The sequence below is a fragment of the Panulirus ornatus genome, chromosome 3 (genome assembly GCF_036320965.1).
Source record: "Panulirus ornatus isolate Po-2019 chromosome 3, ASM3632096v1, whole genome shotgun sequence".
Lineage (NCBI taxonomy): Eukaryota > Metazoa > Arthropoda > Malacostraca > Decapoda > Palinuridae > Panulirus > Panulirus ornatus.
The window spans coordinates 18891266-18915281 of NC_092226.1; the positions used below are offsets into that span (position 1 = coordinate 18891266).

The 24016-nt window shown below is 44.6% G+C and overlaps 1 protein-coding gene across 1 annotated transcript; it reads left to right on the forward strand.

The window, feature by feature from the left end:
• Positions 1–9373: 9373 nt before the first annotated feature.
• LOC139761073 (uncharacterized) lies at positions 9374–20361 on the forward strand. Its single transcript, XM_071684898.1, has 2 exons — positions 9374–9451; positions 15553–20361. Exons 1-2 carry the CDS (start codon positions 9413–9415, stop codon positions 20245–20247), a joined length of 4734 nt encoding a protein of 1577 aa, XP_071540999.1. The 5' UTR covers positions 9374–9412; the 3' UTR covers positions 20248–20361.
• The last annotated feature ends 3655 nt before the right edge of the window (positions 20362–24016 follow it).

Consider the following 24016-nt stretch of genomic DNA (forward strand, 5'->3'; position numbering starts at 1 on the left):
TGCAAACACAGGTATGGGGTTTTCTGGTAATCCGGATAAAAGCAGCCCACTAGCTTTCCCTTTTGTATCAAACAGCGCAATCTCTTGTTCGAAAACTGATGCTGGATACAAATGACCACCTTTCTCCCTAAACCCGTGCGATTTCTCCTGGGCAATTCACCCTCTGCAAAGAAGTAACAATACATTAACTTTTTTGTTACCTTCTCCGGTACCTCACAGACCACATTCGTCAGTGAAACCTGTAAGTCCTCACGATCTCCCTTCTTGAACATAGATGTGTGTGTGTGTGTGTGTGTGTGTGTGTGTGTGTGTGTGTGTGTGTGTGTGTGTGTGTGTGTGCGCCAGAGCACCGGCGAAATGCTTGTATAGTGCCATTGTACAAAGAGAAGGGAAACAAGTAAATGTTCAAACTACGTAGATAAAAGTTAACCGAGCAAGTTGTACGATAGAGTGGGGATTGAGAGGGTTGTGGCATTATAAAGTTTCAGATCAGGGAGAACCACTGTGGCTTCAGTGGTGGTAGAGGATGTGTAGATAAGGTGTCTACTTTGAAAAACGTGTGCAGAAATAATGTTAAGGATGAGCATATGACGTTGATGTATCTGGAGATAGTGGACGACGGGGTTAATAGATATGCTCTGTGAAATTCATTTACTGGTGTTACCGGACTCGGCAAGCGTGACGTTATACCGCATTCGAAAAGTTACCTACAGCAAGGTGGTGCCAAAGTCATTAGAGGAAAGAGAGACGATCTCACGGAAGAACTTTTCACTCTAAAGTAGTTCATTCTCTGCTAATGATCACAGTGCAGGCTTGGAGCTAAAGAAGCCCTGGGAAAGGAGTCCTGAGAGTATATGATAAGAACAAATAATGAAGGCTGAAGTCTTTGGGAGGGGAGGAAAAAAACGAAGCTTGGCGATGTGTAATATATAAAGGGCAAAGTAATATAGGAATACATATGAAGGACAGGAATAATCGAAGAGTTTTTGAAGACGTGGAACTCCTCTCGTGGCTATGAGGGAAACCATGGGTTAGGAAATTTTCAAAGATCACCAATCTAAGGAGAAAAACAGACATCGCAACCATTCCTACTTGGGTTGCTGACGGTCACACAGTAATTACATGGCACAGTGGCTTGTCAAGCATCTCGCGGTTATAGCCTCGTATCCTTCACTTAGCATTTAAGGCTTCAAGATAGAGAATTAACGGCTCTGAGTGCACTAGACCTCTTCCTGTTCTTTCATTCTTTTACTAAAGATTTAACATAAGGCTTCTCCACGTTCTCTGATTCTCATCATTACATTACAATCTCCTGGCAATGAATACGTTAAAGATACAAAACAAACTGGAAACGGACGATCTACTGGTCTGAAACGAGTTTACCCGCTGTAGAAATAGTTTCATTTTAGCTGATGGTAATCGACACTGGAAATCATCGCTTGGTCTCCTCTTGTATGTCTTTTGTTTAATCATTTATAACATTAGCAGACACCTTGTCCCAGTTATCAGTGATCCTGTTTGTAAAGACGTATTTCCTGATATCGGTGCTTAAGTGAGAAATCTTCCCCTTCCTTTGGCCACCGCCGCTTCAAGATAATGATGGGTTCTCACTTCGAAGTGTCTAAATCGATGATATCAAATTTTTAAAGCATCTCACAACTTACCACAAACTCCTCGTTTGTGTAGAGACACTACCTTCAGCTATAACTTTATATTTTTCATTATATGGCTTGTTTCTTATCCCTGTTTTCTTTAAGTTTTCTTTTATAGATTCTTTAAAGCGTAGAACTAAACCATTCTCACAGGAAAGCAGAGCAGCATCTTTCCACACCATGAAAATCTTTATAACAATATTGTTTCAGTGTTGACGACCGAAGAGAGTGGACCAAGAGGATCGGGGACAACAAACTGGAAATGTGTACTGCATGAGGCAAGACGCAGCAACTCCAACTGTTTCGTTAGACGGTCAGGGTGAGTGAGGCTTGTAGCGCAAGAAATGACACCGGAGCATCCGTCATCACTATCCTGCATCCTGGCATAGTATACGGTCCTCTGTGCCCGGCAGCGTCTACCTAGTACATCTTGTTGGTTAAGCTATTATTAGCGGACGGCCGGGAAAAACAAAGCAAACGGAGGTGAGCCGGCACTTACCCGGGTGGCTAGCGGTCCACGCTCGTGCGGGGCTGGACGCTTGCATTCTTCACTAACCCGCAGGGGGAAGCAACACCTGGAGCGCTGGTAGTAGCACTCACTCAAAATGCTGTTTGTGGGAGATCAACTGGGTACGTTCTGGGAAGGGTCATGGTCGAAAATTAATACTGTACAGTATTAACAACTGCTGAAGAAAAAGTCCAACTTACAAGCAATAAAACCTGCCTGATATGGAAAACTGTCCTTGTGTTCTCCAGCAACTAGATTCATGTCTTTCTCTCTCGACGGAATCCTTTGTCAGAATCATTTTACCGCAGCCTAATAATTCTTATCTTTTTACATTATCATCAAGGAGGCTATAAGATAAGAAAAACGGGTCCTTCATTTCTCTTCCTCAGTGACTGATCTTCCCAGCCTCGGGCTAATAACCCGGCATTAAAAGAACACAGTCGTTATCACTTCCTACATGTCAATATACCTTGAAATATATTTCTAATACATAACGACTGAGACAATTGTGAACCAAGAACATTTAATAAAGATAATGCAAGGGAACAACACTTCCTGGATACCTCCTCGTTCCTCAGCTCTCTCACTGTACCGACGTACCGTTTGTCAGTTGTGACATGCTTGGATTACCAGCCGGTCCTCCGGGGTAGATAGTATCACGAGAACAAAGCAAACCTGGCAATAAGGTCTCAGTCTGCTTGTACTACAACATGGCCTTAATAACGTGAAATAAAAGCAAGTTTTTTGGCTAGTCCTCAAGAAGCACCTTCAATATAGTAACTTTTTTCTTTAGTGTTGCATGACCATGAGGACGAAGGGCAGCGGTACAGGTTAGACGTCTAGGTTATCCAGACAGCCCCTGCTGTGGGTACTGCTGGTTCCCGACCCCAGGCGTTGTGGGATCTGCACGTGCCTGACCCCAGGTGTTGTGGGTACTGCTGGTGCCTCCCGACTCCAGGTGTTGGGATTACTGCAGGTGCCCACTGACCCCAGTGTTGTGGGTTATAGTCGTGCCTGACCCAGGGCGTTGTGTGTTAGGCTGGTGCCTGATCACAAGTGTTGTGGGTACTGCTCGTGCCTCCTGACCCCAGTGTTGTAGGTCCTGCTGGTGCCTGACCACAAAGGCTGTGAGTACCGCTGATGCCTAAGAAGTGATGGTACCCTACTCAAGAAGACACTATATCTGACCTTTGTACTATTACTTACGATTCATTCCAACACGAAAAACGCTAATCTAACCACCAGTTTATACGAATCACGCGCGTCAGACCTTGTTTCACCATCACGCTCATCGTCATGGTCCCAACAACAACAAAGTCCGGCAGTTCTAGACATGATCGTATCAAAACCTGGCTCCTGGAAGCGATAAACAGAACCTTATCAATGCAAATACAGACTATCTCTAACAGCACCGGTTTGATATTTCGGTCGAGTTATGCGTCGTGTATTTCCGACATGACGTCTTGACTGCAGTACACACACATCATTTGCACTCACTCTCACTCATCTTGAATAACCAATTGTCTGAAATCAGTTCTACATGGAACAAACATTTACAGGACATGATCAACACTTCACTTTCCCTATCTGGCTTCTTGCTTAAAACGTTTTAAACACGACACGTTCCCTCACCAATGTGGTGGAAGAAGTACTCAGTGTGACCCACTCTTCCCTAACCACTATGGCGGAACAAGTACTCAACATGACCCACTCTTCCCTAACCACTGTGGTGAAACAAGCACTCAGCATGACCCACTCTTCCCTAACCACTGTGGTGGAACAAGCGCTCAGCATGACCCACTCTTCCCTAACCACTGTGGTGGAACAAGCACTCAGCATGACCCACTCTTCCCTGACCACTGTGGTGGAACAAGCACTCAGCATGACCCACTCTTCCCTGACCACTGTGGTGGAACAAGTACTCAACATGACCCACTCTTCCCTAACCACTGTGGTGGAACAAGCACTCAACATGACCCACTCTTCCCTGACCACTGTGGTGGAACAAGTAGACCACGACAGGTCATCCTCCGCCCAGGCGTTATCTGCTGACTATTCCTTCTTGTTGACTTCCCATCTGTCAACTGCCAATTTGCTTTCAGATATATACCATTAATTACCGATCTGCCGTTAAACATCTCTAGTTAGCTACCCATTTGGGCGGTTTAGTTAACTACCCATGTGCACTTGACTACCCGCCTCCCGTTCATTACAGTCCAACTACCTATTTGTCTATAATTACCCAACTGCTGTTATATATCCATCTGCCACAAATTATTCATTAACAATCCATTTGCTCTTAACTACCTATCTGTCGTTAATCACTACATCACTGACTACACATCAATCGTTAACCACCAAGTCACTAACGACACAATACGTGATACATCTCAGTCTCGGCCCGACGGCTCGCGTTAATATTCCCGTCATCCTTGATCACATGCCTTCAGTCTGATCAACCGTTACCTGTCTATCATGCGTGAACCACCTGTTAACAGTTACCCTCGTCACTCTATTTGTCCCGTATCATCTTTCCTTCATTCCAGCTATTAATCAGTCACTATTACTGTACGTATCTGCTCACTACGTAACCAATTACCCTTAGATTTCCCAGTTGTGCCACCTACCCACTGGTTGGTCAGACTACCGTTGCTTCTGGCCACCCATCGGTGGGTGGTCATACAACCCCTACTGGCCACCCATCGCTTGCTAACACCCATTGTTGGCTGGCCATTCAACCCCTGGTGGCCACCCATGGCTGGCAGGCCATACAACACCTTCTGGCCACTCACTCATTACCTATTTGCTCTCTACCTGTTTGGTACGTGTGTTGGTCACAAACAGCTGATGGCCCCTCAACGCCCGATGGCCACGCTAACCATCACTTCCTGGTCACACAGTATCACCTGCCAACGCCTTACCTGTTGGTCACCCGTTACCTGTCGACAACCCTCGCAACTAACGTGTCAGCTACACCACCGACGATATCTATGAAGTCAAGGCAAAGGTCTAAACAAGTAACAACCGGCTGATTTTCACACACGCTCGCATAGGTCCCAACAACAACAACCCACAAAACATGAATCTCACAAAACTGAGCTGATCTTAAAGACCTTATCCAATGGCAATCGCTCCTATCAGCACCGACTGAATCGTCATTTGGGTCGGTGTTTCCGCATGATGTGACTGAGCATCAAGTTCATTGGACTCTCAGCTCAAGTTGATCTGTCACTTCCTCGATCGTTCTATATGAACGCAAACATTACTTGCGGATCACTTACTTCCATCTGGCTTCTTGTTTAAAGTTTTACAGATTGTCACTGTGGTGGAAGAAGTACTCGTGGACGTTACACTAACCATCATATGGCGAACAAGTACTCGCAGGCTACTTCACTGACATGTGGAGGAAAGAGAGACAATCCTCTTAAACACTGTGGTGACACACTCTAATGACGCATCTTCCAACCACTGTGGTGGAAGAAGCATGATGAGCCGATCTTCCCTACCAGTGGTGAAAGCATGCTGACCTCACACTGTGGTGACAAGCACTCAGCATCCCTTTACTGAAAAGCCTGGGATGGTAATAATAGCATCATATGAACTACTATTCCTAACCATGGGTGAAACAAGCCAAATGATCGACTTTCCCTGATACGATGTTTGAGAGATAAAGATTCTGAGAGTAATGGTAGCGTACAACAAGAGCAATGGGAACTTCAAAGGCAATGGAGGGATAACAATGTGTGGAAGGAGAAAGATATGATTATTGAATGTCTTCCAACCCTGGGTGGTTTTGGCTCGCAGTACCTGTGCCAACATGTGGTGGGAAAAGATTGATAAACGGAACAGAGGTGGTAAAGCATTGCAGCATGACCAACGTCAGAACCACTTGGATGTGAAGCATCTAAACTAAACACTCAACCACTGTTGTGGTTGGGTAACAAGTACTTCAACATGATTTGCTCAACTTGGGTGAAAAGCGACTCAACATGACGCACTCTTCCCAACCACGGTGTGACAAGCACAACAAGCCACATGTTGCCTAACACTGTGGTGGAACAAGTATCAACGAGATCAAGTTTCCCTAATCCACTGGTGAAACATCAAATGGACCATCTTCTAACAGGGTGAAGCAGTACACGACACAGCATTGGGCCAGGGTTATCTGCTGAATATCTTGTTGACTTCCCAGTGTTTGCTTGCAAATTTGTTTTAGATAAATCCCATTAAAAACGCAGCGTTAAACATCTTAGTTAGCATCTTTGGCGGAAGGTTAATATCATGAGACTTGATAATCGCCTCGGTATTAAGTCCAACTACGTATGTGTGCGATGCAATTAATGTATATAATCATCTCATCAAATAGTCAAAGCAATCCATTGCTTAACTACTAATCAGTCGTGAAATATGTCTGAACACATCAATGTTTAACGCGCCAAGTCGATAAGCTCAATCGTGTTTAATTCTGTTTCGGCCCGAGGCTGGTTAAATTCGCAATCCGTTTGGAAAGAGGGCAAGTATGAATTTTCAACCGGGTTACGTCTATCATGGGTGAACACCTGTTTACAGTTACTTCATCGTTTGTCCGATTCATGTTAGATACCACTCTATAATCAGTCGCTGAATGTATGTAGCTGCAACAATAACGTTAACAATTAACCCTTAGATTCCCAGTGTGCCACTACCAGGTGGTTAGGTCAATTGCTTTGGACCATCGGTTTGGGGGTAGAACCCCGCTGGAGCCACCATTTCTTAGCTAACCTAGGTGATTGTGCATTCAACCGGTGGCACCGAATGGGCTGGCAAGGCATAGGAAGGGCTTTGCCAAAATTTGACCTATAAATGTTCTCACTGTTGGACATGTTGCGACAAACAACTATGGCCTATTTCGCACGATGGTTCCAACAATTATGGTCACTAGCAGCTCACCTGATCAAGTTACTGTTGGTCAGCCCGTTACTGATGAAACGCTCGCAACTAACAGTTAGTTGAGCTACGACGAAGTAAGTCAAGGCAAAGCGTGATGGGAAAATGAAACAAAGGTGTGGATTGCAGAGACAAGGCGCTGCATTGAAGGGACTTCTGCACACAAAAACAAATTCAAGGAAGATGACCAAGGGATTTGTCCGGACGTGGTGGCGGAGATTACAGCGCAAGCACCAAATTTGGGGAGGTTGATATAGATTTGACGGAAGCGAGATAACCTCGTTGAGGAAGCCTGCGGCAAAGGGGCAATGGTCAGTCGATTGCCGTCTCCTGAGTATACAGAACGTCTACTTTCGGGACTTATCTAACGGATCTGTAGTAAGGTGTGGTGTGTGTGTGGTAAGTTTGTGTGGTGTGTTTTGGTGTGTGACGGATTCTGAGTTACACGTAATCAGTTATTCGGGAGGGGTTGCACTTTCTGGAGTAAGATACACTTCGTAAAATACTCTCTGCAATAGCGTGTGTGCAACCAAGACTAAAGAAGTATGAATGGAAAAAAAAATTACTAGTATAAACTAATACTTTACTAAAATCTCTCAATTTGCGTAGAACTAGCCGGAATAAATAATGAAAATAGCTATATTATCATTTTATTAATTGTAATAATCGCAATACTCTCAATTTCCACACCAGCCCAAACTTCGAAGGTCCTCCCTTTACATCTCTGGGGCGTACAATGCGCCAAACCAAGCCATCCCACACAGACCACATTCTTTCCGTGTTTCTCCCTGCAGCTTAATGCCCCCAGCAAGTTCCACTGGAACCAGCCATCCCATATATCCACATCGTCCAATTTTCATCCCGCACGCCTTTCCCCTCCTACTTCAGGAAATCGACCATTTAATTCTAACTCATCCATCTCTCCATCTCCATTCCTTACCTATTTCAGCATGTATTTTTCTGTCACTCATCATCTCTCCATGTTCCAACTATTAGAGCTTATCCCTTACCTCAATCTTCCTTGTTGCATGACATGCACCTTTCCCTTGACTGCGCTTTTTCACCTGACACTCTCCTCGATCTCACGCCTTCCTGTAAATCCCACACTTCACCTCTCTCTATGCTCCCCCAACAACGATCATCTCTCACAACAGTTTTAAGCGAATCGAAGTTTCTGTTAATAGCAATACTGCATCGAGCTAAAGCAAGTAAGCCACACACGGAAACCTTTCTATCCATTATCTGTTCATGCACACACACACACACACACTCACACACATAAATATATCATATCCAGTTTTACAGGACTCCGTCTACACGAGGTCACTCCTCGAGTGAAAAGTCACCTTTTGCGAAACTATATCACTGGAAGTATACTCTCGTCAAAGAATTGCTCTCACCGAAGGAATCCATCATTTCCTTGCTACTGGAAGAAACGTATCCTCAGAGCTGCATGAGCTCCTGGAAAGAGATCATGGGTAACACCAGGACCCTTTCTTAGAGCGGGGTCCAGAGGCAACAAAAAATTAATTAATAGAATAAATAAATAAATAAATGGAGAGAACAAGAAGGGGGTAGTCCGAACTAGAAATGGAAGGAAAGCATGAATATGCTTTTGAGTGCTCGGAGCCTGAACATACGCGAAGATGCGAAGATAAAAGGCGGGCACAGGTTAGGAGTGAAATGCAGCGATGTGGTATACAGTAGACAACGTGCTGTCAATGGACCGAACCGCAGCATATGAAACAGCCTGGGGAAATTACGAAAATGTCTTTTGGCCAGGATGTGGATAGGTGACTCTGGTTTCGGTGCATTCACATGACAAGATAATGGATGTGGACAAATGAGACCTCTTCCTCGTTTATTCCTGGCGCTACCTCGTTAACGCAGAAAACGGCAAACAAAAAAAAATGGGGCGATGCCTTTCGCTAAAAAACTCGTCTTGTGGTGCGCCCCCCCCCCCCCCCTAAAAAAAATAAGTAAATAAATTAAATAAATTATATATAAATAAAAGGAAAATTTAAAAAATAATAAATAAAGATGCTCACCATCTACAATCCAGTGCCCAGTTTTCAAATATCTATCGTTTCATCACATTACACAGCGTACTACATTGTGTATATCCCCTACAGTTGTCTGACTGTCTGGGGAACTTCCCGTTGTTAACAGCAAAGCTGAAGCGGTACCGGAGAGCTGAGCGGGCGTGGCCAGCGCAGGGGGTGAGGGAGGCGCTGAGGATGAGAGGGGGGATCGTTCAGGACAGGTCTATGAGGGGGGGTGGCGGGCGCGGCTGGGATATAAAAGGCTGTGTGGGCCTGGCTGAGGCATGGCGCACCACAGCAAGCAGATCGTCATGAAGTGCTTGGTGAGCTCCCAGTGTCGTTCTTGTACTAACACAGCCACAGTCCACCACACCAACTTGGAAGCATCTCAGTGAACACAACTTGTGTCGACGTACAGAACCTGTGGCGTCTAGTGATAATCGGCCTCTCCCATTAGTTACGTTACTGGTACTATACAAGAAGCTTGAAAATGACTTGACCCAGTTAATAGTAAGACAACATAGTGATAAATTATACTAAGACTTTAACCCGTTCAAGCGTCATTACTATATCAACGTTCGTCATCTGTCATAAATCAGTAATCTTACCTTTATCAACTAACTAAGACAAGTCTTCGACAGCGTCAGGTGTCTTAATTATCCCGGCGTTAGCATCACTACATAGTAAACCACTTCATGAGTAACACAGGAAACTGTGCTCACGTGTAAAAACAAGACCGTATCTGCAACAGTCGACCTTTAAGAAATGACGTACGATTTTCTTTTCTCCCGTAATCAAATATAATACACATAATTGAACGTGTCATTGTAGTTGCAACACGATATAAATATGATCGGGAGTTATCTAACTTTGCCTGTATATTACACCGTGAGTTAAGTCGCCTTCAGCAGACGAGGGTACTGACTCGTCGAGAAATTTCTCACTCTAATGGAGACCGTATTTCCCTGCTGATCTTAATGTAGCCTTGAAACTGTCAGAGCTCCATAAAAGGAAGGTTCGAGGGTCATACAATAACAATCATACACGTATTTCCCTTACCCGCCCTACTGTGGCGGCTTTCAAGGAATCCTCGATTTCCTCTTCTTCTATATACTTGTAAAACAGGAATCCTTCTTACACGTTCACGACTTTCTTGTCAAATATTCGAGTATCAAAGGAGATTCCTCTCTTGCAAACCATTGGGTACCATCTTCAATTTGTTCACGCATATACCGTATGGAGCAATATGTCTTCTCTATTACTTAATAATCACATATCAGAACAGTTTTATTTTAGAGGTATTTGCCACAAACTGAGGGCGTTATAGTTACTAGGTAGAGAGGATTCATCTTGCGTGTTCACCTGTTCCATAGTGTGAAGTGAAAGCTGGTCAGACCGGCAACACGGAACACAGATCAACCTCAGTTGTCTCTAAATGCTTCTCATACACATCAACACTACCTCAGGGATGTAACAAACCTAACTGAACATTAATAGAAATGAGAGACTAGTTTCTAGAACTACGCAAGTTCACAGCGGAGTCCCACATGTGTCATCAGTCCAGACACGTCAAGAGCAAAAACTTGTTGTACAGTCGCACACAACACATTCATTCCTTCAACACCAAATAGTTATACGGACACACTAAGTTATGTACTTCCAGGCATATACTGTAATCATGTGTATGTAATACATTGTGAGCACGCACTCATATCTCTGTACTCACACAAATGTTGCGTTACACAAGACACACATAGAACCCTCAAGACTTCTTGTATTATTAACTCTACTACGTTAGAATAATCAAGTACAGAAACAAAAGAAACTTCATCCGCTTCCAGGGCTCATCCGAGGTTCACGTACATCTTCAGTTATCCATGTCTTGAGATGCCGTTCTCTCTCTCTTTCTCTCTTGCCTCACCACTCCACCATCAGACGCCTCCTACAACCCCTCAACCCTTCTTTTGCTTCACCACTCCAGCAAGAGGCTCCCCCTGCCTTCCTAATGCCGGTCCCCCCCCCCATAACACCAGTAAACAACCTATTCCAAAGCTCATCCACTGTATCACATGTTTACTAACGAGTTATCCTTCACTCCTCTTCAGTCGCATATAATCAATTTGTTCCTTTCTTTCCACAGCCACTTTGCTGACGACACCTTCCTCATTATCCTTATGTCCTTTCGAATATGACCTTAATTAATCGTTATCTCATTCATATTGATAGTGGAATGTGTACCTTTAATAACCAGATATGTAAAGAAACATATGCTAGAGATGTACAGTATCCCATCTAGTCGTAACTCCTTCCCCTTAAACAGTGTATCAAGTGCGAAAACACTTCACATATTAGTCCTTAGCTACGAAGACCACCACCAAATGACCAAAATGTTCCTACGAACCACAACACCTCATACCCAATCACTTGCAGCGAGTCATCAGGTAAAGCCTCTGTCTACATGCATCCCTTCATCCTCATTTACAAACTGTTTCTAAAGCAGGCTATCTTAGGTTGTTCCTTTGAGCTTATCTTCATAAATAACCTTCAGCCTGCAATAACTCATCACATAGTCTACCTTCCTCGGTCAAGAGCGGCCTCCTCCATATAGCCTCTGCAGTAACATCTTTCATCATCATTGTACGTTTTACCTGACCATTCCTCCTGAAAAGTCTTCCTACCATGCAACTTTTTAATGCCGTTCGCGTCGCAAACAATTCTTCTTTATCCAATCACTTCTCTAAATTCCTTGTACTTCGCACGTTACTGATCTATGCTGTTCTGATATTTTACTCATCCTTACCCAAGACGACGAAGGTTTAACAACCAGACAGTGCTGATGAAGTATCTCATTGTTGGAATCTTGCTTTCCCTTCAGAAAACATCTCGCCATTCAGACAAAATTCTCAGAGTATCTTTAATTCTCCTCTCGACATTTGCTTCCCAACTGCTGTCTTTAAAGAGTAGCGCGTCCAGATACCATCTTATATTCACCAGCTGCCACTTCCAGTCACAACTTCCATTTTAACATTATAATCTTTCCTATATTGAAGACCACACCCATGTATATATCGTAAAGGCGACTTCCAAGAGCGTCTAGCCTGTCTTCTGACTCAGTCAAAGGAAAGCCTCATCTGTACACAGCAACTGTTAACACTGCCATTTACATTTAGCACAGTATAGCCTACTTACAAAGTCCCATTATCATGTAAATCGATATATGGCAACTACATTATATTTACAAAAATGTATTTGTAGTAAATCTTCCAGAAGCAAAATATTCCTCTAAAATCATACCTGCGGTACTGATACCTAGATTTCAGTGGAATCCAAGTACAAGTTTTCTCGAAGGCTTATAAACTCGGGTTCCTCAACACCGAAAATTAACAAATCGTATGGGTGTGCTAATCTGAACTGGATATTTTCTAACTAGTTATCATCAACAGCAGATCCAAGTGACTACACTAAAGTAATGACATTCGAAGGGTTGGAACCGTCATTCACTTAAGTACTGCGTAACTGCTTGTATTCAACAATGGTCCAAAAGTAATGTAGGTATCAAAGGCACATATCTACAGGGGTCTTATTCATCCCAGGATGGGCTACTCCTCACATATTTGTGGTGGGTCTTCCTCCCCCTCTCTAACCATCCCTCGGTCGCCGTGTTGTTGTTCCCTCTCCTTGCTCTACAGGTGTAATTTTGCCAGATCTTGTTAGCTGTTTGCATGTGTTCCTTCCACCAAGGTAGGGACTCATGAATGGTTGCTGCTTCCCAAAAATTCTGTGAAGACCAGCCACTTGAGAGAGGACCGTTAAGATACTCCTTCTTCCTTCGAGCACCGAAGTTTCAAAACTCTCATCCTTCTTTCATCTTCCCCTCCTCCTATAACCTAAGGTCTACGAACACCTGATTAATGCTACCTAATTTCAAGATTCTTTTCCTTTCACCACACTATCATCCACGATGTCCATGAATGGGGTATCTTATGTCCGTACAACATCAAGCACTATAGTAAAAATTTCGTCTAACAAACTCAGCATCATTTCATCATCATTATCGTTATAGTTATGTATCACGACGAGAACCATGATGGGTAAATCTTTTTCTACGTTCCAACAAATAACTAACCAATCGATAAAGAAATTAGCAAAACTATCCTGAATGTCACCTCGTAGCATCGGGGTCACATTTCTAAGCACCCTTCTTTTGGCTTACCTCCTTCACTTTGCTCCTTCATATCTACCTTCCTCTCCGGCCGATCTATCTCTGTGTATGTCGATGGATCAGCCTCCCCACTTTCCTCCATCAATAGCTGTGTCCCTCAATGTTCTTTTCTGTCGCCTAAACTTTTTCCTCATTTTTTTTTCAACGATTTCCTCTCCACAAATAATCCAATGCACTCAAATGCTGACGACTCAACATCCACATTCTTCAACTCTGCCTCTATAAAACTGGGTGTCCTGTTTTGATGTCCAAACCTCTTCTGAACAGTTGCTTCGTTTAAAGAAGGGATTGATTCGTCCATGTATGGAGAACTGCTCTCACATTTGGGGTGGTTCTATTTTCTATGCTCACTTGACAAAGTTAATTCGAAAGCAATCCAACTTATAAACTGTCGCAGGTTAACTTCCAAACTTGACCCCCTTGCCCTACGCCGCAATGTTGGTTCAATTTCCCTCTTCTATATGCAGATTTTACTCTAGTTTTTGCCCTCGAGAGCTGGCTGTTTGTGTGACCCCAAAACTAGCTAGACCACGCGGTACTCGGCAAGCTGCTGCGTCAAGTGATTATTGTGTGGCCATCGGCAACTAAAGGGTGGGCCGTTTTGATACCTACTTCTTTCCCTATACGTCGAAGCTTTGGAACTCTCTACCTTCTCATGTTTTCCCAATAACAATAACCTGGTTAATTTCAAGACAGGTCTTTCACTTCCTCCAAAATTCGTAAATTCTTTCCTTTGTCTTTTCTTTTTCCGTTTCACAATTCTCTGCATTTCAATTAAAACCTGGCCATCATGTGGACTTTTGTCAGTGACTGGTGCCTTCAAAATAATATAAATATATATATATATATATATATATATATATATATATATATATATATATATATATATATATATATATATATATATAAAATTTTATTTATCATTCATTTATTTTGCTTTGTCGCTGTCTCCCGCGTTAGCGAGGTAGCGCGAGGAAACAGACGAAAGAATGGCCCAACCCACCCACATACACATGTATATACATACACGTCCACACACGCAAATATACATACCTATACATCTCAATGTATACATATATATACACACACAGACATATACATATATACACATGTACATAATTCATAGTCTGCCTTCATTCATTACCATCGCCACCTCGCCACACATAGAATAACATCCCCCTCCCCCTCATGTGTGCGAGGTAGCGCTAGGAAAGACAACAAAGGCCCCATTCGTTCACACTCAGTCTCTAGCTGTCATGTAATAATGCCCGAAACCATAGCTCCCTTTCCATATCCAGGCCCCACAAAATTTTCCATGGTTTACCCCAGACGATTCACATGCCCTGGTTCAATCCATTGACAGCACGTCAACCCCGGTATACCACATCGTTCCAATTCACTCTATTCCTTGCACGCCTTTCACCCTCCTGCATGTTCAGGCCCCGATCACTCAAAATCTTTTTCACTCCATCTTTCCACCTCCAATTTGGTCTCCCACTTCTCCTCGTTCCCTCCACCTCTGACACATATATCCTCTTGGTCAATCTTTCCTCACTCATTCTCTCCATGTGACCAAACCATTTCAAATCACCCTCTTCTGCTCTCTCAAGAACGATTGACAGAGCCTAAAGAGGGAAAAGTCCTTATTAGGTTACTTGTTCTGCTCTATCTATTAGAAAATAATACAAGAAGGGAAGATTTCCAGCCACCTTTTCCCGTATCTTTTAATCTCCCACAACATAAAAGGGAATTGTAGGCAGTATTCTTTCTCCAATACCCTAATGGATTATATATATATATATATATATATATATATATATATATATATATATATATATATATATATATATATATTGGAAAGGATCACAATTTTGCGCGTGATCAAGTATATTCCTATGAGTACACGGGGAAAATGAAACACGTGTTTCACTTTCCCCGTGGACTCATAGGAATATACGTGTGTGTGTGTGTATATATATATATATATATATATATATATATATATATATATATATATATATATATATATATATATTGAAAATTTTTCTTCATTTATCCATAAAATATTTCATGCATCTAAACCCCATAAAACAACAGCATTAAGTATGCGTAGCTCATTCTGAAATATGAGAAGGCGAACAGTCATTAAAAAGTCTGTTTGAGAAAAGTACTGTAACTGTAGCCGAGTTCTCTCTCTTGCAGGTGGTAGCAGCGTTAGTGGTGGCAGCGGTGGGGTCGCCCATTCCCGACAGCTGTGAATATGAAGTCGTTGGATACAGCGGGGCGGTGTCCACTGGGCCACACTATGCGACACACTACACAGCCACCCCGACTGGACAACATTACCAGGCGACATATGCAACCGCGGGGGCACCAGTTGTAGCCACAGCTGATGTTCAAAAAGCGACTGCTGCATTCATGGCAGCATGGAATGCAGCAGCTGCAAGGGCAGCAACGATTCAGTCGACACTGGTGAAATCCGCACCAACAGGAGGATATGTCATTCAAGTTCCCAAACAAGTAGAAGCAACTGAAGAAGTGAAGAAGGCAACAGCTCAGTTTATGGCAGCGTGGAATGAAGCTGCTCAACGTGCAACAACGGTTGAATACGCGGTTGATGCTCTACCAAGACCAGTAGGGCAAACAGCCGAAGTTCAGAAGGCCACAACAGAATTTATGGCGGCATGGGAAGCTGCTGCACAACAAGCTTCATCCCTCAGACAAGCAGTGACTGTGTCTGCTAGCCCTTACTCCGCTGTTCCCCAACAGGTACAAGCTACCGAAGAAGTCAAGAAAGCTACATCGGAATTCATGGCAGCCTGGAGAAAAGCAGCGGCACGTGTGCCTACCATTCAAACCACCATGTACCAGATTGCAGGCGTTTCACCAGCAGCTGGAGCCCCAAAACTTGTAGGAGGTGTTCCCCAATTTACCCCCGAAGTGGCAAGAGCAAGAGCTGAATTCACCAAGGCTTGGAATGCTGCCGCTGCAGCTGCTCAAGCAGCTCCTGATGTCCACATCATTATGGGAGGCACATCTGGACCAGCTGCTGTGCCCTATGCTGCAGCACCAGCCCCTGCTCCTGCACGTGGATTACCTAAGCCTGTTCAGCCCACACCAGAAGTGCAGCGGGCTACTGCTGCATTCATGGCTGCATGGAACACAGCTGCTGCCAGAGCATCTACGATCCGGGCAGCTTTGGTCAAGGCTGCGCCCTCTGGAAGGTACGTATATGATGTTCCAAAGCAAGTACAAGAAACAGAAGAAGTTAAAAGGGCAACAGCTCAGTTTATGGCAGCATGGAATGCAGCTGCTCAACGTGCAACTGTTGTAGAACAAGCTATTGGCACTCTACCTCAGCCAGTACAGCAAACTGCTGAGGTCAGGCGAGCTACCGCTGAGTTTATGGCTGCTTGGGAAGCTGCTGCTCAACAGGCATCAGCTATTAGGCAAGCTGTCACTGTGTCGGCTACCCCTTATTCTGCTCCCCAGCAAGTACAGGCTACTGAAGAAGTCAAGAGAGCTACAGCAGCTTTCATGGCAGAATGGAGGAAGGCAGCAGCTCGTGTACCTTCCATTCAGACAACATTATACACGATTTCAGGTACAGCACCAGCCCAACAAATTCCACAAATTGTTGACGGTGTTCCACAATTTACTCCTGAGGTTGCAAAAGCAACGGCTGAGTTTATGAAGGTTTGGGAAGCTGCTGCTGCAGCTGCCGAAGCAGCCCCTGATGTCAACATCATTATGGGTGCCAGTGCTCGACACCGTGCTCCACAGCCTGCAGCCCCACACACACCAGCTGCTGTGACCTATGCTGCAGCACCTGCCCCGGCTCCTGCACGTGGATTACCTAAACCTGTTCAGCCCACACCAGAAGTACAGCGGGCTACCGCTGCATTCATGGCTGCATGGAACACAGCTGCTGCCAGAGCATCTAAGATCCGGGCAGCTTTGGTCAAGACTGCACCCTCTGGCAAGTATGTATATGATGTTCCAAAGCAAGTACAAGAAACAGAAGAAGTTAGAAGGGCAACAGCTCAGTTTATGGCAGCATGGAATGCAGCTGCTCAACGTGCAACTGTTGTAGAACAAGCTATTGGCACTCTACCTCAGCCAGTACAGCAAACTGCTGAGGTCAGGCGAGCTACCGCTGAGTTTATGGCTGCTTGGGAAGCTGCTGCTCAACAGGCATCAGCTATTAGGCAAGCTGTCACTGTGTCGGCTACCCCTTATTCTGCTCCCCAGCAAGTAGAGGCTACTGAAGAGGTCAAGAGAGCTACAGCAGCTTTCATGGCAGCCTGGAAGAAAGCAGCAGCTCGCGTACCTTCCATTCAGACAACATTATACACGATTTCAGGTACAGCACCAGCCCAACAAATTCCACAAATTGTTGACGGTGTTCCACAATTTACTCCTGAGGTTGCAAAAGCAACGGCTGAGTTTATGAAGGTTTGGGAAGCTGCTGCTGCAGCTGCCGAAGCAGCCCCTGATGTCAACATCATTATGGGTGCCAGTGCTCGACACCGTGCTCCACAGCCTGCAGCCCCACACACACCAGCTGCTGTGACCTATGCTGCAGCACCTGCCCCGGCTCCTGCACGTGGATTACCTAAACCTGTTCAGCCCACACCAGAAGTACAGCGGGCTACTGCTGCATTCATGGCTGCATGGAACACAGCTGCTGCCAGAGCATCTAAGATCCGGGCAGCTTTGGTCAAGACTGCACCCTCTGGCAAGTATGTATATGATGTTCCAAAGCAAGTACAAGAAACAGAAGAAGTTAGAAGGGCAACAGCTCAGTTTATGGCAGCATGGAATGCAGCTGCTCGACGTGCAACTGTCGTAGAACAAGCTATTGGCACTCTACCTCAGCCAGTACAGCAAACTGCTGAGGTCCAGAGAGCTACCGCTGAGTTTATGGCTGCTTGGGAAGCTGCTGCTCAACAGGCTTCAGCTATTAGGCAAGCTGTCACTGTGTCGGCTACCCCTTATTCTGCTCCCCAGCAAGTACAGGCTACTGACGAGGTCAAGAGAGCTACAGCAGCTTTCATGGCAGCCTGGAAGAAAGCAGCAGCTCGCGTACCTTCCATTCAGACAACATTATACACGATTTCAGGTACAGCACCAGCCCAACAAATTCCAAAAATTGTTGATGGCGTTCCTCAATTTACTCCTGAGGTTGCAAAAGCAACGGCTGAGTTTATGAAGGTTTGGGAAGCTGCTGCTGCAGCTGCCGAAGCAGCCCCTGATGTTAACATCATCATGGGAGCCAGTGCTCGACACCGTGCTCCACAGCCTGCAGCCCCACACACACCAGCTGCTGTGCCCTATGCTGCAGCACCTGCCCCGGCTCCTGCACGTGGATTACCTAAACCTGTTCAGCCCACACCAGAAGTACAGCGGGCTACTGCTGCATTCATGGCTGCTTGGAACACAGCTGCTGCCAGAGCATCTAAGATCCGGGCAGCTTTGGTCAAGACTGCACCCTCTGGCAAGTATGTATATGATGTTCCAAAGCAAGTACAAGAAACAGAAGAAGTTAGAAGGGCAACAGCTCAGTTTATGGCAGCATGGAATGCAGCTGCTCGACGTGCAACTGTTGTAGAACAAGCTATTGGCACTCTACCTCAGCCAGTACAGCAAACTGCTGAGGTCAGGCGAGCTACCGCCGAGTTTATGGCTGCTTGGGAAGCTGCTGCTCAACAGGCTTCAGCTATTAGGCAAGCTGTCACTGTGTCGGCTACCCCTTATTCTGCTCCCCAGCAAGTAGAGGCTACTGAAGAGGTCAAGAGAGCTACAGCAGCTTTCATGGCAGAATGGAGGAAGGCAGCAGCTCGTGTACCTTCCATTCAGACAACATTATACACGATTTCAGGTACAGCACCAGCCCAACAAATTCCAAAAATTGTTGACGGTGTTCCTCAATTTACTCCTGAGGTTGCAAAAGCAACGGCGGAATTTATGAAGGTTTGGGAAGCTGCTGCTGCAGCTGCCGAAGCAGCTCCTGATGTCCACATCATTATGGGAGCCAGTGCTCAACACCGTGCTCCACAGCCTGCAGCCCCACACACACCAGCTGCTGTGTCATATGCTGCAGCACCTGCAGCATATCACGGACCACCTCAGCCTGTTCAGCCTACACCAGAAGTACAGCGGGCAACTGCTGCATTCATGGCTGCATGGAATGCAGCTGCTGAGCGAGCAACTAAAATACAAGCAACCTTAGTTAAATCTGCTGATACCATTGCACCCCCTCGGCAAGTGGAAGACACATCTGCTGTGAAGAAGGCCACTGCTGAGTTTATGGCAGCATGGAATGCAGCTGCTCGACGTGCTACTGTTGTAGAACAAGCTATCTCAACTCTACCCCAGCAGGTTGATTATACTGATGATGTCAAGACGGCTACTGCAGAGTTTATGGCATCCTGGCATGCTGCAGCCCAACGAGCATCAGCTATTAATACAGCCGTCTCGGCAACCACCTATGGTATTCCTCAGCAAGTACAACCCACAAGGGAAGTACAGCAAGCCACAGCTGAATTCATGAAGGCCTGGAATACCGCAGCAGCAAGGGTTCCTACCATTGAAACAACCTTGTACACACTCTCTGGATCTGCTGCTCTTGACCCAGCGCGGGCTCCTCAGCCCGTGTCTGATACTCCAGAGGTGGCAGCTGCTAAACGGGCTTTTATGGCTCAGTTCCGTGCAGCCCAGGAAGCCGCAGCGCGTGCTTCGCTGAGCCGCGGTGTACTCCCAGCCCCAACAGTGCTATCTGTATCCCCAGCCCAACACCTAGCTTACAGTGCCGGCGGCCTTCATCATGGATACACCATCAGCGACCGAATCTTCGCTCCCTTTGCTGGGTTTCCCATCTACGTTAAGGACTGTTAGAATGTAAATAAAACTTCTTGCCCGACAGCCGCTGGAAACGGTATACATAACGGTTGCATAATTTCCTATTACTTCTAATTAAAGGGATATGTAAATAAAGAATGCAAGACTGGACATTTCTACATAGTATTATTGGTCTTTTCTCATGTACTCTGCGGATTATCCCATATTTCTGTTCCATTCATTAGCTAGGCTAAAATCAACATAGAATTTCACATATTTGCAATTTTTCGTTATTATCCTTACATTTGATAAGTATACTTCCAATATCAAGCAAAAATATACTTGACAAAAAATGTAGAATAATTAGCTACTTATCAGGGATAATAAGAAACATATCCCGGCATACATAGTGGAGACTAACGTGGATGTATGATAAACTAACCAGGGTTAGTTATGTGAAGCCAGAAGGTGATTTTTGAAGTGATTTATATATATATTATACTTTATCCCTGTATCCCGCGTCCCCGAGGTAGCGCCAGGAAACAGACGTAGAAAGGCCCATCCACTCACAAACACACACACACATATATATATATATATATATATATATATATATATATATATATATATATACGCCCATACACACACATATACATACGCATACATAACATATACATACAAATACATACACATACAGATATATATATATATATATATATATATATATATATATATATATATATATATATATATATATATATATATGTGTGTGTGTGTGTGTGTGTGTGTGTGTGTGTGTGTGTGTGTGTGTGTACATATTCATATTTGCTTGCTTTCACCTATTCCTATCGCTACCCCGCCAAACGGGAAACAGCATCGCTTCCCCCTGCTTCAGTAAGGTAGCGCCACGAAACAAGACAAAAATGACACATTGTTCACACTCAGTCCCTAGCTGTCATGTGTAATGCTAGCTATCCACATACGGACCCCACAGACCTTTCCACGGTTTACCCCCAGACAGTTCACATGCCCTGGTTCAGTCCAGTGACAGCACGTCGATCTCGGTATACTACATCGTTCCAATTCACTCTATCTCTTGCACGCCTTTCACTCTCCTGTATGTTCAGGCCCCAATCGCTCAAAATCTTTTTCACTTCATCCTTCCACCTCTAATTTGGTCTCCCGCTTCCCAGAACTTTCGCCCCCTCCCCCACCTTGTGACTCACTTCCGTTTCCATGGTCCCATCCGCTGCTAAGTCCACTCCCAGATATCTAAAACACTTCACTTCCTCCAATTTTTCTCCATTCAAACTTACATCTCAATTAACTTGTCCCTCAACCCTACTGAACCTAATAACCTTGCTCATATTCACATTTACTCTCAACTTTATCCTTTCACACACAATTTCCAAACTCAAGTCATCAACCTCTGCAGTTTCTCAACCAAAATCAGCCACTAGAGCTGTATCATCGGCGAACAAATGACTCGCTTCCCAGGCCTTCTCATCCACAACAGACTGCATACTCGCCCCTTTCCAAAACTCTTGCATTTACCTAACTAACCAACCCATCCATACATAAATTAAACTACCATGGGGATATCATAAACCCCTGACGCAAACCGACATTCAGTGGGAACCAATCACTTCCTACTCGTACATATGCCTTACATCCTTGGTAAAAACTTTTTACTGCTTCTAGCAACTTACCTCCCACACCATATATCTTAAAACCTTCCACAAAGCATCTTCATCAACCCCATAATATGTCTTCTCCAAATCCATAAATGCTACATACAAATCCATGTTTCCTAAGTATGTCTCACATACATTCTTTAAAGCAGACACCTGATACAAACATCCTCTACCACTTCTGAAACCACACTGCTTTTCCCCAGTCTGATGCGGCGTACATGCCTTCACCCTCTCAATCAATACACTCCATAAATATTCCCAGGAATATTCAACAAACTCATGCCTCTGCTTTTTGAACACTCACCTTTATCCCCTTTGTCTTTGTACAATGGCACTATGCATGCATTCTGCCAATCCTCAGGCACTTAACCATGATCCAGTCATACAATGAATATACTTACCAACCACAATGAACAAAACAGTCACCCCTTTTTTTTTTTTTAAAGAATTCCACTGCAATACCATCTAAACCCACCGCCTTGCCGGATTTCATTTTCCGCAAAGCTTTCACTACCTCTTCTCTGTTTACCAAACAATTCTCCTTGACCCTCTCACTTCACACACCACCCCGACCAAAAAACCCTATACCTGCCACTTTATCATCAAACACATTCAACAAACCTTCAAAATACTCACTCCATCTCCTCACTTCATCACTACCTGTTATTTCCTCCCCCCTTGTCCCCTTCACCGATATTCCCATTTGTTCACTTATCTTACGCACGTTATACACCTTCGAAAACATCCTTTTATTCTCCTTAAAGTTTAATGGTACTCTCTCACCCCAACTCTCATTTGCTCTCTTTTTCACTTCTTGCACCTTTCTCTTGACCTCTGCCGCTTTCTTTTATACAGCTCCCAGTCATTTGCACTACTTCCCTGCAAGTATCTTCCAAACGCCTCTCTCTTCTCTTTCACTAACAGCCTTACTTCTTCATCCCACCACTCACTACCTTTTCTAATCTGCCCACTTCAAACCTTTCTCATGACACATGCATCTTTTGCGCAAGCCATCACTGCTTCCTTTAATACATCCCATTCCTCACCCACTCTCCTTAAGTCATTTGCTCTCACCTTTTGCTATTCTACACTCATTCTCTCTAGGTACTTCCTTACACAAGTCTCCTTTCCAAGCTCACTTACTCTCACCACTCTCTTCTTCCCAACATTCTCTCTTCTCTTCTGCGAACCTCTACAAATCTTCACCTTCGCCTCCACAAGATGGTGCTCAGACATCCCTCCAGCTGCCCCTCTCAACACCTAACATCCAAAAGTCTCTCTTTTACACGCATATCAATAAACACGTAATCCAATAATGCCCTTTGAACATCTACTCACATACATATACTTATTCTTATCTCTTTTTAAACCAGGCATTCCTAATCACCAGTTTTTTCAGCTCACAGATCCACAAGCTCTTCACCATTTCCATTTACAACACTGAACACCCCATGGGCACCAATTATACCCTCAACCGCCCTATTGCCCACCTTCGTATTTAAATCATCCATCACTATAATCTGGTATAGTGCATCAAAGCTGCTAACACACTCACTCAGGTGCTCCCAAAATACTTGCCTCTCATGATCTGTCTTATGACCAGGTTAATAGGCACCAATAATCACCCATCTCTCCCCATCCACTTTCAGTTTTACCCCAATCAATCTACAATTTACTTTCTTACACTCTATCATACTCCCACAACTCCTACTTCCAGGAGCAGTGCTACTCCTTCCTTAGCTCTTGTCCTCTCACCAACCCCTGACTTTGCCCCCAAAGACTTTCCAAAACCACTCTTCCCCTTTACCCTTTACCCTTGAGCTTCGTTTCACTCAGGGTTAGAACAGACAGGTTTCTTTCCTCAAACATACTAGCTATGTTTCCATTCTTCTCATCTCGGTTACATCAACACAAATTCAGACACCCCAATCAGAGCCTTCCACGAGGACGAGTACTCCCCGCTTGACTCCTTGTTTCCCTTCTTAGAAATTCAAATACAAGGGAGCGGGGGTCCCCGGCCCCCTGCTCCCGCCCCCTTTAGTCGCCTTGTGCGACATGCGAAGAATGCGTGGGAAGTATTCTTTTTCCTCTCTAATTCTCTCTCTCTCTCTCTCTCTCTCTCTCTCTCTCTC

Bases quoted from the DNA above. Each gene is read 5' to 3' on its own strand.
- LOC139761073 (XM_071684898.1), top strand. From the start codon at position 9,413: ATGGCGCACCACAGCAAGCAGATCGTCATGAAGTGCTTG. The intron at 9,452-15,552 runs GTGAGCTCCCAG...TCTCTCTTGCAG, and splicing joins AGATCGTCATGAAGTGCTTG to GTGGTAGCAGCGTTAGTGGT.